The sequence below is a fragment of the Schistosoma mansoni genome, chromosome W, assembly GCF_000237925.1.
Source record: "Schistosoma mansoni strain Puerto Rico chromosome W, complete genome".
NCBI lineage: Eukaryota > Metazoa > Platyhelminthes > Trematoda > Strigeidida > Schistosomatidae > Schistosoma > Schistosoma mansoni.
The window spans coordinates 20,829,756-20,846,462 of NC_031502.1; the positions used below are offsets into that span (position 1 = coordinate 20,829,756).

A 16,707-nucleotide genomic window follows, 5' to 3' on the forward strand; every position below is an offset into this window, starting at 1 on the left:
TTCCATTGTTGGTGGTGTTGGGTTATAACGTGTGTTTACAGGAAATGATCAACTTGATGACAGGAGAGCGTCATGCTGAATTATTTGCAACTGACTGGTCTTCGTTTATATTGATGATGGTGCTATGATAGAACATAGTGGTTGCCTAATGTTTGACACCTGTTTAACTTTTCCTCTGAAATACTCTTTCGTCTCTCAACCCTGTCGTACAGATGCTGTTGATGCAGTTTGACGTGATGAATTGTAACCTCTCCATATGTATATATTTTTTAAATATATTGTTATTCTGAGTATTCAACATTTTTCTATTTGAACTCTGCTTAATTGTATATACCATTGCTAGATAGATAAGCAGATAGATAGGTAGGTAGGTAGGTAGATAGGTAGGTAGGTAGGCAGATTGATGGATAGATGGATAGGTAGCTCATTGATTGTCTCCACAGTCAAGTTCATCATTTTATCCATAAACTTTCGTTATAGTTGCTTCTGGAATATTGACAGGATTTAGTTTATTGAGTAAGTAAGTAGTAATTCATTTTCATGACAAATTGTTTTAAATCTGTAATCTAGTGAAAGCAACCAAGCATATGAGTAATATGTTGGTTGGATTTATTAAGGGAAATAAAGTAGTTTAGGCAAAATGAAAGATTAGCAAGTAAGTGGTTTTAAATAGTTTGAATACATTTTCTTGATTAATGTTTTTTTTATCGAGTTTGTTTTCTACGAGATGAGGGCTCTAACCCCATGCTCAACTCTCCTCCTTTATGCGGGCTTGGAATCGATCGGCAGTAGTCGTTGGAGGGGCTACAAGCGGAGTCAAGACAGTTCTACTGTATGGGGCGAGAACATAGAGAACTACGAAAGCTATCATCCAGAAGATATAATTGTTTATTAACAGTTGTCTACGCAAAATACTTCTGATCCATTGACCAGACACTATCAGCAACAACCTACTGTGAGAGAGAACAAACCAGATTTCAGCGGAGGAAGAATAGCTGGAAGTGGATAGGACATACATTTGGGAAAGCACCGAACTGCATCACACAGCAAGCCTGTACATGGAATCCTGAAGGCTGAAGGAGAAGAGGAAGACCAAAGAACACATTACGTTGATAAAATAGAGATAGATGTGAGAAGAATGAATAAGTATTGGATAGAACTAGAAAGGAAGACACAGGACAGCGTTGGTTGGAGAATGCTGGTCGGCGGCCCATGTATGCTCCATTGGTGGTAACAGGCGTAAGTAATTAAGTAAGTAGGTAAGGAAGTAAATAAGTGGGATTAGTTTATCCCCTTATTAAATTTCCATCCACCTATTTATTTCCTGATGGATTGTTTTATAGGTATCAGGTTTTGTGCATCATATCTAGATGCGAATGTTTCATCATTTCCTTATATTTTTGTTATTGTTTTTAAGGATTTCAATACTCGTATAGTATCGTTTTAAGTTTTAGGACAGATGGGTATCCGAGGCTTGTGGACGTATATTCAAAGTAACAGTGACAACTTATCCCGGTATGAATTGCATAACCAGCCTTTAGTTATTGATGCCGAGAACTTTGCTGCTTTCTGTTATCGTCGAGCTGCTTTTCGATGTGAATATGGTGGAGAGTATTTGGCATTTAAAGGATATGTGCATTCATTCTTAAAACAGTTTAGTATCTGTCGTGTGGAACCAATTTTCATTTTCGGTGGATGTCATCCTCAGGAGGTATGCTTACATTATCATAGTACTTTGTTTTTCTAATGACCTACATATTTCCTAGTTCACTTAAATGTTAAGGCATTTGTTTAGTATAGATGTTATCACTATTGAAGATGATGTCATAATTGATTGAAGCAATTAGTGCATCTTAGAAATTATAATCGTACACCTTAGTGCCTAATTGAGTTTCAAGCGTTATGGTTTGTTCATCGAATGTCCACTTTACTAATGTTGCATAAGATCACCGATTATTTTGTGTATTTAAGATTTCGCAACAAGACATTGAACATTATGTTTTTACAGTTGAAATCATGAGTCAATCTAAGCTAGATCACCAGTATTGGAATGTTGGAATCATTGGACGGCCGTTTCGTCCTATCATGGGACTCCTCAGCAGTGCTCATCCACGATCCCACTCTCGCGAGATTCGAACCCAGGACCTACCAGTCTCGAGCCAGAGCCCTTAACCGATATACCACTGAGCTGGCATCCAACGGTTTATATTTTTACATTGAGACTCGAATTATGACCTCTACAAATTAACATGTTCATTCAGTCATTTGTATACCTGGAAGTTAATCTCATATGATGATAATTTAATTATTAAGCATTCAATTCAACAATTTTCACAGTTGAATTCAGGAATCAATCTAAGCTAGATCAACAGTATTGAAATGTTGGAATCACTGGACGGCCATTTCGTCCTAGTATGGGACTTTTCAGCAGTGTGTATACATGATCGGGTAATGATTTAGTATTATTCAAGCTTCTATACGTGGTAATGAATGTTTACTACCACTCGAGATGTAATTTGATCATTACGTTTTTGTTAGTTGATGTATTTCTTAGAGTGATTGTCAATTATTCTCGATCGAATTTATTTTATTTATTTAAACACATAAATATTGGTACAAAGAAGCACCAGATAAATATGCGCCACACAAATCTCATTCGATTTGTGTGAGGGCTATGATAGTGCCCAGGTGCCCAAATCGAAGCAGGTGGTTTTCTTAGGGGGCCACACCCGGAGCCTTTGACCTCAAGGTCTGATCCACAAGGCAGTGGAACATCTTAAGGAGATGCAGTCCCATTGCAGTCGGTGACCAATGGTTGATTCATACGCCATTTGTTCCTTCAGGATACTGGAGCCAGCCCATGTGCACCATTGGTTTGGAATGAGGATTTTCAAACTCCACTAGGTGGACCCGCCGCCTCCACCAACCCGGTTAAAGCGCCGGACATTCGCTTTTTGTCCTCTCAATTTCGTAAACAACACCCCCGCTACGAAAAGGCAGTGAGTAGGACTTCCCTATCAGAGGCTATATATTCGCGTGGCCATGTGAGAGCTATTCGAGAGGGAGAGCGGACTCTCCTCACTCTCGACCGTACCAGGGCATTTGGGGGCCATCTCGATCGAATGTGATGAATGAATAGGAACTTAACACCAAATATCTTCAACCATATGTGTTTGCCAAGTTTGTTATATACAGTGATTCATTTTATAAATTAACTAATGAATTTTTTTTGCTTTCTTAAGGGATCGAAATTGGATACATTGTTAAAGCGGAACATGGAATACTTTGACAAACTGTCATCAGCTCTTAAATTTGAGTCAACATATAGCGAAAAGTTGAACATCGATATAACTCCAAGACTTTGCAGAAATGTTCTTGTGGAAATTCTGAAGGAATCTTCAGTTCCATACATAGCATGTGAACGTGAAGCTGATATCAATGTAGCAGAACTAGCTATTTATCTCCGTTGTCCTGTTACCAGTGGGGATTCTGATTTTTTTATTTATCGACCAAATGATCATAATCAAGTCTACAGTTTTATTCCATTTTCATCTATTTCACTTGATTGTAAGGAGAGATCCCCTCCTTGTTCTATTTGTAAACGTGGTGGTGCTGCATGTTATTTTATATCGTGTACAATTCTTAATAATTCAGGACCGTTTTATAAACTCAAGTATCCTATGTTACCACTATTTGCCATCCTCGTTGGTAATGACATGATATCAAATATTCGCCTTCCAACTGTCATCGATTCACTAATGCGCACTTCTGTTTTGCAGGGTAGGTCCCACTATCAAAGACGTATCGACGCTATATTTAACTGGCTGTTACGTTTCCGTGATATAGAACAACCATTGTCATCAATTCTGTCACTTTACAGCCGAATGGAAAGGGATGGTATTGAGAAGGAAATCCGTTTGGGGATTTCTGATTATCTTCTAAGTAGTTCAGGCGAAAAGCTGGCTCATGAATTAGGTTTTTCAACTGAACACCGTGACTCGTCAAGCAAGCTGGGAAGTTCGAACATTCAGGACCCCGAAACTTCTTGTGGTTCTTACTGTGAAGATCTTTCCAAACTTTCTAAACTTAAATTGGATGATAATAAAGATGATGATGATAAAGACAGTATATTTCACCGTTGGCCGAAAGAGTTGATTAAGCGATTTAAATTTTTGGAATTAGTCCCAACCTTAATGGACTGCATGTATGTACGAAATGGTGTTATTAATCGTCTAGTAATGGAGGACATAAATATTCCTAATTCACTTGATGAATGTATGTCCAAGATGAGAAGTGTTTTAAATGGACTCATACTTGGTCTTGAAAATCACTTAGGCACCAATGGGAAGTTATGTGGAATGGAGAATGAGTATATCACTGAGTATAGACGAAGTTTGAATGGTCATTTGACGAAGACATTGATTTCAGTGAAGCTTCTGAAACCCCGTTATGCTAAAACACCAGAATTTTCATTCTTATCTTTTTTCTCGGAATTCTTGAATGTGAATTTGGATAAGGATTTTAAGCCTGTTGAAATGCAAGGTTTGGCTATTTTATTAGTTCTATGGTTCAGATCTTCGTCTCATGCTCAGAAGAAAGCTAAAAGCCTTCAGACATCACCGGTTGGACTTGCGTTGTCATGTTGTACAATCGCTATGAATTCAAATTGTGAATTTGTTTGTAGAGATCGTGATACTGCTGCTGCTGGAGATCATGTCAGCTCTATTCGCACACATCTTGATAAGTGTGCTGATTCGGCCAAATCAGTTTATTACCAGGGCAATGCACCATCCTTTTGTATCGAGGACGTCCATCAGCTTAATGAATTACAAAGTATGGCCTCTGGATTAAAGCATTTAGTTGCACTGATTGAGGTGCTTTGTCCGTTTTATAACTCAAATAGTAATGAATTTGATACTTCACATTTAAGAAATCCTTTCATAAGGTTTTATCCACTTTGGATGTTATTTTCCAGTGGACGTCTTTTATACTGGATTAGTCGACTTTTACAAAATGTTGATCCGTCTGAGCGTTTTCATCGAGTCAAAAATTATTGGCTTCCAAAGTTGCTCATAAGAACCAATTCTGTAAATGAACGACAAGATTGTGTCCAAAAAGATTATACCAAACTTTTCAACCTAATTGATAAGTTGAACTGATAATATTGATAGTTTCTATTATCAACTTGAGTATTTGTTATTTTTGATATAGACTGTCATGTTTCAACTCATTCACTTGCACACCTATTTTCCTAATAACTATAATCATTAAAGTATTTCATCAAGTCATACTGTGCCTTTATTTTGTTGAAAGTGGTGAGGATGTAAAACAAACAAACAAGGAGAATCAGTTTCCAGAATGATCTACTTCATATTCCATGAAAGCCCCCAAATGCCCTGGTACGGCCGAGAGTGGGGAGAGTCCGCTCTCCCTCTCGAATAGCTCTCACATGGCCACGCGAATATATAGCCTCTGATAGGGAAGTCCTACTCACTGCCTTTTCGTAGCGGGGGTGTTGTTTACGAAATTGAGAGGACAAAAAGCGAATGTCCGGCGCTTTAACCGGGTTGGTGGAGGCGGCGGGTCCACCTAGTGGAGTTTGAAAATCCTCATTCCAAACCAATGGTGCACATGGGCTGGCTCCAGTATCCTGAAGGAACAAATGGCGTATGAATCAACCATTGGTCACCGACTGCAATGGGACTGCATCTCCTTAAGATGTTCCACTGCCTTGTGGATCAGACCTTGAGGTCAAAGGCTCCGGGTGTGGCCCCCTAAGAAAACCACCTGCTTCGATTTGGGCACCTGGGCACTATCATAGCCCTCACACAAATCGAATGAGATTTGTGTGGCGCATATTTATCTGGTGCTTCCTTGTACCAATATTTATGTGTTTAATTAAATAATTAAAAAATATTATTATAAGTTGCGAGTTATTTCGAGATGAAATATGGCTGGAACTCGTTGATGTCACGAATACTCGTTTGGTTTCATGTGGAGTATTCCATCACAGTTGTTCGTCCCGTGTGCATAAGTATTCAGACGCTAGCTGAAAGGAAACCTCAATAGCAAATTAAAATAAAGGGATAGGATTTTCCATCAATTTGTGGGCTATGCGAAGGGTGTTGTAAGCAGGTGTTTAATGTCGTGTGCAACTCCAACTTCTACACTACGTTGCTTTATAGTCATTCTAATCGTTGGAAGTGGAAGTTTGTAGTATGAGAAGTTTAAGGACGGGAGAGTTATTTTGTGTGTGTTCACTAATTGGAGTCATTACTTGGAAGCTGTCATTTAAGATCATGCATGTCTATGTTCAAATGAGAGATTTAGTTCCCTAACCGTTCACAATACTACGAAACAACTCATTTTTGTATGGATTATACCACTGAAGTACGATCTGAAATAAATTAGTGTAGTATTATGTGCGAAACCGAAGGATTCAATGGATCTGGCAAGTGCTAGTTTCGCTAGGTCGTGTGTGGAGCAGTCACCGTTCTAAATACTTGCACCACATTAGACTCAGGGTTAACTACGTTTCTCAAAAATCAACCAGTACGACCTAACGATTAACGCTAAGTGGATGACAAAGGTATTGCTACAAGTCAGTAACACTCCCATCAACATTTTGGAACGAAGCTAAATGAGTAAAAGTGTCAAAGTAATGCATACTAGACATAGAGTATGGGCAAGTGGAGCGATGTGCTTTGTGTCAGGTCATACATCATTATTGATGACTGACTAAAGTGGATGTATAGTTTCTTCCTATTGTTGGATTCCTCGAGAGTGCGTATTCGCGATCCCTCACATGGGATTTGGATCGAGGACTTCTGGTCTCACGCACGAACACTTGACCTTGTTATTAGGTTAATGGGTTTAAATGCAGGTGAAGTCAACCAAAAGAAGCCAATTTTAAAATTAAAGGGATAAACAGTGGAGGGTAAGCTGTCAATTTATGATCACCATAGCTATGCCAGGTCTTAGTATCTCTCACACAATTAGGCTTATTTACGGTTAATTTTGTGAAGATCAACTAACTTATTTAACTAACAGTCATAGTAGTGTATATATTGCCATTATTATCATATCTATAATAATCATATATGCTTAATCACATGTGACAGCAGCCTACGCACAAACACCTCTCTCCAGTCTAGATTTGAATTGCTTGTGTTCTTAGTGGTGGCTTAGTGATCTACTTTGTAGAATGAATGAAGATTTGTGAACGTTTCATCTTGTCTTCGGAAATTCATCGACTGTTTGGAGTTACCTAGTAACGATTAATGAGAACGAGTGATAGACGAAGCCTAAGAAATGATCTCGGAAATAATTCAGTACACATATATGCTAAAACAGACTAATCCATAGTAGTCCTAAACATCAATAGAAAGATGCAAACGATCAACATGTATATTCAATCAGTTTCAGTTTTGCATTCCACTTTACGTTGTTCGGCTTGCACACGCGGGTATTCTCGCTAACCTTCACACACATACACACACACACACAAAATGTGACTTTTAAATAAACAATGGAAACCCCACTACTTGAGACAAATCATTATTACATTAGGGATAACTTATCAGTGTTCATAAACATTTGTTGTTTTTACTAAACCCAACTGTTTGATTAGCCTAAATAAATGAATATTAATACGTGATTTAGTTTGTAGACGGCGTCGAGTCTCGATTGACTATGATCACAATTACAGTAAGATTACGCGCCCGAAATTGACTTGGTTCCTTCGCTAGCCCATAAACCAGAAGGCTGTAATTAGTCCAGATAAAGTATATTTATTGACGATCTCGTGGTATCAAAACGATACCGAGACGTAGCAACGAGTACAGGCAATAAGGACAGAGTGTAAGAAAGTTTGAACGGAAAAGACGGGCGACCGAACGAAAAGTGATTTTGATACAGTTAAACAACAACGAGTACAGTAGAACAATCACTGGTACAATTGGTTATAATAATAATTATTTCCATTATACCAATCGCGTTCTCATCGTGAAAAGCAGGTCACTAAAAGTTCATTTCAGTAAAAATTTTGAAGATCGAAATCTCTTTGGAATAATAGGTTTATTCTGTCATATCATGAATGGATCAATGTTAAACCACCATTCAAAACCTGGAAGCGATTGACAGCTGTTTCAAACTAGTACGGGACTCCTCAGCAGTGCGCATCCATGATCCCGCATGTTGGACTCGAACCCAGGACCTTGAGTCTCGCGCTTGAACGCTTAAACTCTAGTCCACTGAACCAACAATACATGCTTGCAGATTTTCAGTGGTGGTTTAACATTGATCCATTCATGATATTAATCTAACCTTTCATTATTTATTGGCCTGAGCACAATTTAAAGCTTTAAAATTTTAAATAATTGAAGTGACATGTACCGTTTTCCCAACAATTGATTTAGTAGTATTGCGATATGTGCTACTGATGTCAACTGATATAAGTAGTATGGATCATCATTCGAAAGTGAAATACCTGCTGCTAGAAGTTTAAGAACATTCAAGAAAAGAGAACGAGAACAGAGAATGATTGGTGTGGAAACGATGAAAGAACAGTGAAATGTGAGACAATCGATTGACATTATGCAAATGAAGTATTTAGTGTATAGATCTCAGATTTTACGAAGGGATTCTATAATTTTGTGTTCAAATACATTCGATTGTCCCCATTTGTGTGTTCTTGTTCATTACACTAGAAATTAATTTGGATGGAGACCAATGAAAAGAAAAGTAGTAGCATTGCATAGGAAAGAAGACTTATCAGATGGAATATCTTGAGTAGTTAGTACAATTAAATAAAATATGACTAAGAATTATATGCATATATGTTGATTCAATAACTGCGCCTGTAGCCCCTCCAGGGGCTACTGCCGGTCCCAAACCCGGATAATGGAGGAGTGTTGGGCATGGCGTTAGCAGCCCCATTCCGTAGAATACTAACTCAATACAAAATAAATATTTATTGTACAACATCGCTGTTTGCTTTGCAAACAGATGGAATTAAGGTTCTGGAAGTAGAACATGTGGAATGCATTAACAAACTAGTTACTAACTTGAGATTACATAATATAGAGAGTTAGAATTCTCAACAGTCATTAATCGACTAATGAGACAGTCAATTGGTTTTGCGTTCACAAACAATGAAGTCAACTGAAAACTTCATAAGGATTCACAGCAAACCTGTTGAGGTTTTTAGATTACTGTACGTTGAAGTTTGGTGTTATACTGTATAGTCAGGTGAGTTGTTAATAAGAATATTAAAAATTGCTTGTGACCACTAATCTGATTTTCTGTAGTTTTCATTGGAAACATGCTACTTGTCGACTGAGTGAGCTACGTACATTAACGTATATTACAAATCTATTGTCACCGACTTAGGAAATAGCACCGGTGTTGAAGAAAATTCAAATATTCCAATAGATATATCTTGTATCTACAGAGAGCAGTTTCGCTTCATGCTTAATAAACCTGGTCTGTCCCAGTTGAAGATACAAGACAATTCTCTGCATTTGATTATCATTTTCTCTAAAGTAATGTTGATACTCAGTGAAAAAAACCCGTTAGTGACGTTCGGGTACAGTGACGTAAATTTACTTGGTGTCCCCCATCTTGAAACACTGTCTACAATGACTTAGACATATTTTACAAAAGTGGCTTCAGTGAATTCTACATCGTGCATTTTGGACTGACGGTGGAATTTGTTCTAAAAAGCGGAGAGAAGGTTACTTTGTAACATGGCGTCAAGGTATGCATGAAAGGCGCATCGGATTCGCATCTGTCAGTTCGTCATGATTCTCCAGTGGGTGTTTGAGAAACGGTACAACTCAAGGACTTGATACGTAATCAGACATGTCTTATAACAAAAGCTAACAGCAATCCTGCTGTAGTTCTGTACATACATGATAAAAAAATGGAACTCCTTTTTGGTTTTATTTTTACGAGGAACTGCTTTTCCTATGATACACTACTCTTGTTCATTTATTTCTACTCATTTATAACTCTGTCTCTTCATAATCTTATTTTCTTATGGCATGACGTATATCTATTTGATCCCTAATTGTATCAATATTTGTGTTTAGATAAAGTAAAATAGTTAATAGATACCCCAAAATGAAGGTACACTAAGATAATTGAAACTTCTTTCAGAACTATGGTGACAAAACATAAAAAGATTATCATGTTCCGTCTGGTGAATTCGTCCAAACAAACTGCTGAGATGGGCGATGTCCAAAATCTGATACTAATACACAGTGTGCTACGCACCAACGCCCCCCCCCTTAACTGACTACTCAAGCGAGAACACAATAGTGATGGAGAAAGTATAATGGGCTAACGAATAAAGTTCACAAATACTCTTCCATATATATATCACTCTATTCCTTAAGAAATTGATCCATTTCTCAGTCAATGAAATGCACTTGTCCTTTAGATCACTTCTGATTGTCATTGATTGACCTTCTCATTAAGCTACTTCTGCTTGTCTTTCCATATCACAAACCTTAGTGTAAGCAACAGCATCCAATTTGGGAGGGTCAAGTTTCGCTTTTTGAACAAGCTCAACAATATGACTGATGAAATCTAGCTGTTTCTGTCGGCTGAAAACCTTCATCAGGTGGAGCAATGCATTTCCACCTCGGATTCGCAAGCAATAAACCATCACGAACAATCTTAACGCCCCATTTCTTGGCATTACCCTAAGTGCCTAATACGATAGTCGTTGTTTCTAAGAGGTTGAAATAAGCAAGTGATTAATGTTACCCGACTTCTTTAATCACATTTATTGATACTAACATGTATGACTAATAAACAGAAAAATAACCCGTGAGGTATTCGCACTTAGAAAATTTAGATTAGAGATAGAAAAATAGGATAGATTACCACCGAGATTGCAAATTTTTAAAAACGACTACAGATCGTGAATTCTTAGTAAATATTGTGTGAAAGCCAGAAGGGTACTGGTTATCCACACAACTGTAAACTAGTCATACTGTGTAAGGATTGATTGCTTTAGACTTAAACCTATGAATGTAAGTTGAAATACCTCGGGTGGTGAGTCATTCAAAACAACCTCAGACACTAATGGGGCGAATCAAATTGTAATTGAATACCTAAATAGACAAATATTCTCGGTGTAGCTTGAAATAAGAAACTACAATTTGTCCACTGTCATTTTCCATAGAATGAAATCCAGGATTTGTTGTAGTTTTTGTATGAACTAATGATTCCTTTGTACTTGATGACTATCTGATTTCGAATTCCAAATACAATACGTTCATTTGTGCTTACCTACTTCTATTTGCTATGGATTGCACTATTTCGGGAATTTCTAGTCGTATATTAATTCAGGTACTACTAATCATCACACTGGCGTCACGATGGATCCTGTGATGGAACAGTTAGACATACATTCAAATTTTGATGCTTTCGATGATTGTATGGAAAGGTTCAAAATATGGATTATGATCAAGGAAAATGTTGAGAATGTTAATATTGTAGCTCATTTCCTTACATTCATTGGAAAGAATGCCTAAAGCTTATTAAAAATTCTGGTATTTCTAGAAAAGCCTATGTCACTTCCTTATGCAGCTTTCAAGCAACTACTACTAGACCATGTAAAGTGTACAAATTTCGAATGCAATGAAGGAGGAAAACTTCATAAAATGATTCATCAGAACATTAAAAATTCCACTACATTACTACGACATCCCATTTCAATGCGTACTCAAGGTTATTCAGATAACAATTCATTAAGGAGTTGCGATGCAGGTCACGAAGATGAGCACAAATTTGGTAAATGTTTATTTAAACACATAAATATTGGTACAAACTGAAGCAGGTGGTTTTCTTAGGGAGACACTCCCCGAGCCTTTGACCTCAAGGTCTGATCCACAATGCAGTGGAGTATCGTGAGGAGATACAGTCCCATGTTAGTCGGTGACCAACGATTGATTCATACGCCATTTGTTCCTTCGGGATACTGGAGCCAGCCCATGTGCACCATTGGTTTGGAATGGGGGTTTTCCAACTCCCCTAGGTGGAATCGCCGTGTCCACCAACCTGGTTAAGGCGCCGGGCATGAATCATACTCTGATCAGACCCATATTATTTTACCAGATATGCGTCGTTCTCATGATTCATGTGTTTCTAATGAAATTATTTGTAAATATGTGAAAGATATACCGAATGCACCAAGTCCTAATCAGATATCTGATGTTATTTTATCAGATGTGGTTTTTCATAATGATTCATTTATGTCTAGTGAAATCTTAATTAAATGTGAGGAACAAGTCTTGAACGAGTAAAAATCTGATTACAGAGTCTTTATGGTGTAGTTTCAGATGCCATTTGTCCTTCACAACGGATTTATCTCTATTGATATTCCTAATGAATGTGATAAATATATTCTGAATGAGTCGAATTCTAGCCACATTTCTGATGTCATTGTAATAAATGTTGGATATTCGCACAACCGATGTATGTTGAGTAGAATCTCTAGTCAGTGTTATGATTAATTGGAGGGGATAGTAAGTTTCTCTGAAGCATTCAGAGAACCAGTTTACCCAGATATGACGTTTGCACAGGCAGAAAATTCGAATTGAGACCAAGATGATCCTAATTAGTATGAGACAGATGCACATTTTCCATTTGATTATTTTTTAGGTGAATCAAGCCTACATGATACACATGTGTTGATTACACATATCAATGCATATTGATCTGATAACTGAAACAATGGCCTTGTGTATTCTAACATGATGAGCAAGAGGAATATGCACCATATTTTTTTATGCAAGTCACATGATGGAATGTCTCAAATTATGTGTCATTGTGTATCCCTGAATACTCACACAACAATCGAAGTGTGTGACACAAGAAGATAATGCAAATTGGGAATGTCAAATCGGTCATGACATTGCGTGATAAGGACCCTACATTGTCTCAAAGGGGAGGAGAGTGTTGGAAAGTCTGTAGTTCAAATTCTAGGTATCAGTAGTTTCAGTACATAATCAACATGATGATTGCATACAATCCCAGGACCCAGGCGAATCTGTTCCAATTTCAGTTGTTAATTCTAATACTAGTGGGAATATTCTAGATCATACAGAATCTAAGATGAACCTAAGAAGAACAGGTACAATTGATTGCAGAAATTTGAATTCTCATTTAAGCAGTGGCTGATGTGGTGTTTGTATGAACTAATACTTCCTTTGTATTTGATGACTCTGATTTCGAATTCCAAATACAATACGTTTGCTCGTGCTCATCTAATAATTCTTGGTCAAATTGAGTTACTTCTGGGATTCCTAGTTTGTACTATAATTCAAATGCTCCTAATCACCACACACTTTCATGATCTGATAACAAATGAGGCACATCAGATGATACACAATGCAGTACCAACTATCTCTTTTAATCGTGTTCAAGTGTAACTGACTTCAGGACGTGCGACTTTAGATGCGAAAAACGTAATCTGCTAGTTCGCCAGGTTATGACTCATCTTAGTAAACACAGTCTACTAGCTATATATGTTAAATAAGTTGAGTTGTAAATGCTACATATGGAAGTGATTACAATAAAAAGAGACCAAGTTTCATAAAGAGTAAACTTGATCATTTTAAAATCATGACAATTATGTTGTTAAACATGATCATGCTCTATTACAAAATAAGAGGGTATTTTAAATCAAAGAATCGACTTATTTACAAACGTGAGTGGAGAGAAAATCAAAACAATGAAGTGAATACAAATATTTATTACAAAACACTTTGTAAGTGATACAAACAAAAATCAACGTCTTTTTTCCCGTGACGTAACAGAACTAACAGTTGTAGTAACCGGTGAGTTAGTTGAAGAGGCTAGAGTTGTATTTGAGTCAACTGAACGCAAAGATTTCCTTGTTCGTTTTTGACTACAGGAATCTAAAAAATAAATTTCACAGAAACACTTGTTACAGCTAAATACAATGTAAACTATCAGTCAGTCAGTCACAACGTAGAACTTCGTACGTACATCAGTTCGAGTTGCCATACCATATTAGCACAGAGATGCAGTTGTCGATTCAAATCCCATAGTGGTAGAAGTAGTAAGAGTATAAGCATACAGTGAAATAAATTTGGAAAGAGAGAAAAGATAGAGACATAAGGAATTCAGAAGATTAGAATTTGGTAGAACACAAAGAGTGGATAAACCTTCGCCATTGCAAACGGTTTTGAGCCATGTCATTCAAGGTCTCTAACCATCGGTTGCTATCATCTCGCGAATCCCAACCGGGTAGTCTACACCTACCAACATAGCTCAGTCAAACTGTCAGTGACTTCATGGATTTGTGCCACGTTTTGGTCTGGCCGCCTCTAGCTTTCTTCCAACCCACTCCTACATCATGAAACATTGCACGTCGGGGCAGTCGGTGGTTGGGCATACGTAACACGTGTCCCAGCCATCTCAACTGATGAAGTTTCACTGCTTAATCAATCGATTTGCCATCCTTACCTAGTACCCGTTTTCTAACAACTGCATCACTTACTCTGTGGTCCCAGGATATACGATATATATATATATATATAAACTATAGCTCTTAACATAAATATGTACAGTAGCTAATCCTTTTTATTATGCTTCTATAATTCGAAACAAAGATGGAAATAATTCATTCTGTATTATTTGAATCTTCCCATTGATGTTTAGGATTGAAATTGGTCAGTATCTTATTGGAATATGTCAATCTTGTGCGGACTACCTTAAGTCACAAGCACTATAAGTAAAGATGGATGGTGGCTAGCAGTGGAGTGAACATCAACTCTGGGATGCAGGTACGTCCAGATGACGAATCCCAAGTGTGATGAAACGCGCGTCCTGGATCCCACTGCTAGCCACCATTTATCTTTGATTATAAAGATGGGAATGTATTTATTTTATTAACGGATAGTTATTTTTAGGCCATAACTACGTGTCAGATAATGCACACCATTTCAAGAGAAAGCTCTGTAACTAAGGATGTAATAGTTTAGATAAAGATTCAATAATCTTTAGAAAGAAAATATATTTCCCCAGTGTTTTCTCATCTGTGGATAACAATGAAACGGCAGTTTTGAATTATAGATCTTAAGAGTCACAAAGGTACGTGTAAGAAAATAGCAAAAACATTATTTGTACAGTGAGAGTAAACTATAGTATTAACTCACCAGTACGTGGAGATCGAGAAACAGATATGCCACTATTTGATGTCACACGGGGATACTTCAAAGATTTTAGGGAGTCATACTCCTCTGGGAGGCTGAATTCTTTCATCTTTGATTGAAACGGATTAACTTCAGAGTCATGCTAGATGAAAATGCTGTATTAAGAGGAAGATTAAATTACCAACTCTTCCATGTTATACAACGAACCTAGCTTTTTCCAAATATCATCTGTACTAATTGGGTCACTCACAAACGAGTTTACAAGGTTGCATACATATATCATCTGAAAATGACGATCTGCACCTACAGGTTTGTGATTCAATATTGCATGGAAAAGTTGAATCTCGGATTCCAAATTCCATACATCCAGGCCAGCCTGGTCAACCATAGGTGAATATTGTTTGATCCCAAAACACCTAAAAGTATGAAGCAACATAAATTCTGAAGAAACTATGGATTAATACATCAGAATGCCAATGATATATGTTTTGGCAAAGTTTCGTTTGGGATTCTGAATGACATGAAACATCAGGGAACATGACATGGATTTTTTAACATTATGGCCAAGAGTGGGGAGACTTAGCTCTCCTTTTCGAAATGCTATCACATGGCCATGTGCATACAACCAATACCAGAGAAGTCCAACTCACTGCCTTTTCACGGCAATACCGTTGTTTACGAAATTGAGAGGACGAAAAGAGAATGTCTGGCGCTTCAACCGGGTTGGTGGACGCGGAGGGTTCACCTAGGGGACTTGGAAAACCCTGATTCCAAACCAATGGTGCACATGGGCTCCAGGATCCTGAGGGGACATATGGTGTATGAACCAATCGTTCGTCACCGGCTACCATGGGACTGCATCTGTTGACGTTGCTCCACTGCCTTGTGGATTAGACCTTTAGGTCAAAGGCTCCGGGTGTGGCCTCCCGAGAAAACCATCCGCTTCGGTCTGAGCACCCAAGCAGTATCCTAGCCCTCACACAAGTCGAATGATTTATGTGGCGCATATCTATTTGGTGCCTCCTTGTACCAATGTTTACGTATTTAAATAAATAAATAAGTTGAGAATGAAGTTAAAAATTTTCAATATCGGTGCTCAAACTTACGAAACACACCACCTTATAAATTGTGATGAAGCAGTATACCACAGATTTTTTAAAAACAAAATTGGTTATGATTAATGATGTTAATATTATTTTCATGATTACTGGTTACTTCTAACTACAACTAACCAATGCAAGAGAATTTTAACAGCAATACACTACCACTTACTAAGCTAACAAAGTAATGTACAGCCTGTGGGACAAAACGATTTTGTTCCTTAGTCAGAAAGGTTTAATTTGTTGAATCTAGTTAGCACTTTTTAGCAAGGTTTTTCTCTACGGGATAGGGTTTCCAACTCCACACCCAAACCTCCTCCTTTACTCGGGCTTGGGACCGGAAGTAACTCTAGAAGAACTACAGGCGGAGTTAGTCAGAAAAGTACATTAGATTTAAGTGGAATTATCGGTCGTCA

General features: G+C 37.7%; 3 protein-coding genes across 3 annotated transcripts; 1 reads left to right on the top strand and 2 right to left on the bottom strand.

Annotated features, from left to right (window-relative positions):
• The first annotated feature begins 1,453 nt into the window (after positions 1-1,453).
• Positions 1,454-5,287, top strand: Smp_015480 (hypothetical protein). Its single transcript, XM_018788930.1, has 2 exons — positions 1,454-1,711; positions 3,243-5,287. Exons 1-2 carry the CDS (start codon positions 1,460-1,462, stop codon positions 5,157-5,159), a joined length of 2,169 nt encoding a protein of 722 aa, XP_018654424.1. The 5' UTR covers positions 1,454-1,459; the 3' UTR covers positions 5,160-5,287.
• A 5,281-nt stretch (positions 5,288-10,568) lies between these two features.
• Positions 10,569-11,189, bottom strand: Smp_015490 (hypothetical protein; the record flags this gene model as incomplete). Its single annotated transcript, XM_018788932.1, has 2 exons — positions 10,569-10,706; positions 11,166-11,189. 2 exons carry the CDS (start codon positions 11,187-11,189, stop codon positions 10,569-10,571), a joined length of 162 nt encoding a protein of 53 aa, XP_018654425.1.
• A 2,562-nt stretch (positions 11,190-13,751) lies between these two features.
• On the bottom strand, positions 13,752-15,609 carry Smp_130630 (putative mrg-binding protein). Its single transcript, XM_018788933.1, has 3 exons — positions 15,373-15,609; positions 15,195-15,333; positions 13,752-13,931 (listed from the first exon to the last, which is right to left on the bottom strand). The coding sequence occupies exons 1-3, from the start codon at positions 15,577-15,579 to the stop codon at positions 13,801-13,803; spliced, it is 477 nt and encodes a 158-aa protein (XP_018654426.1). The 5' UTR covers positions 15,580-15,609; the 3' UTR covers positions 13,752-13,800.
• Positions 15,610-16,707: the final 1,098 nt, after the last annotated feature.

Coding starts and splice junctions, on each gene's coding strand:
- Smp_015480 (XM_018788930.1), top strand. CDS start 1,460: ATGGGTATCCGAGGCTTGTGGACGTATATTCAAAGTAACAGTGACAAC. Junction 1,712..3,242: donor GTGGATGTCATCCTCAGGAG/GTATGCTTACAT, acceptor TGCTTTCTTAAG/GGATCGAAATTGGATACATT.
- Smp_130630 (XM_018788933.1), bottom strand. CDS start 15,579: ATGGTTGACCAGGCTGGCCTGGATGTATGGAATTTGGAATCCGAGATT. Junction 15,334..15,372: donor TGTATAACATGGAAGAGTTG/GTAATTTAATCT, acceptor ATTTTCATCTAG/CATGACTCTGAAGTTAATCC. Junction 13,932..15,194: donor TTCTCGATCTCCACGTACTG/GTGAGTTAATAC, acceptor TTTATTTTTTAG/ATTCCTGTAGTCAAAAACGA.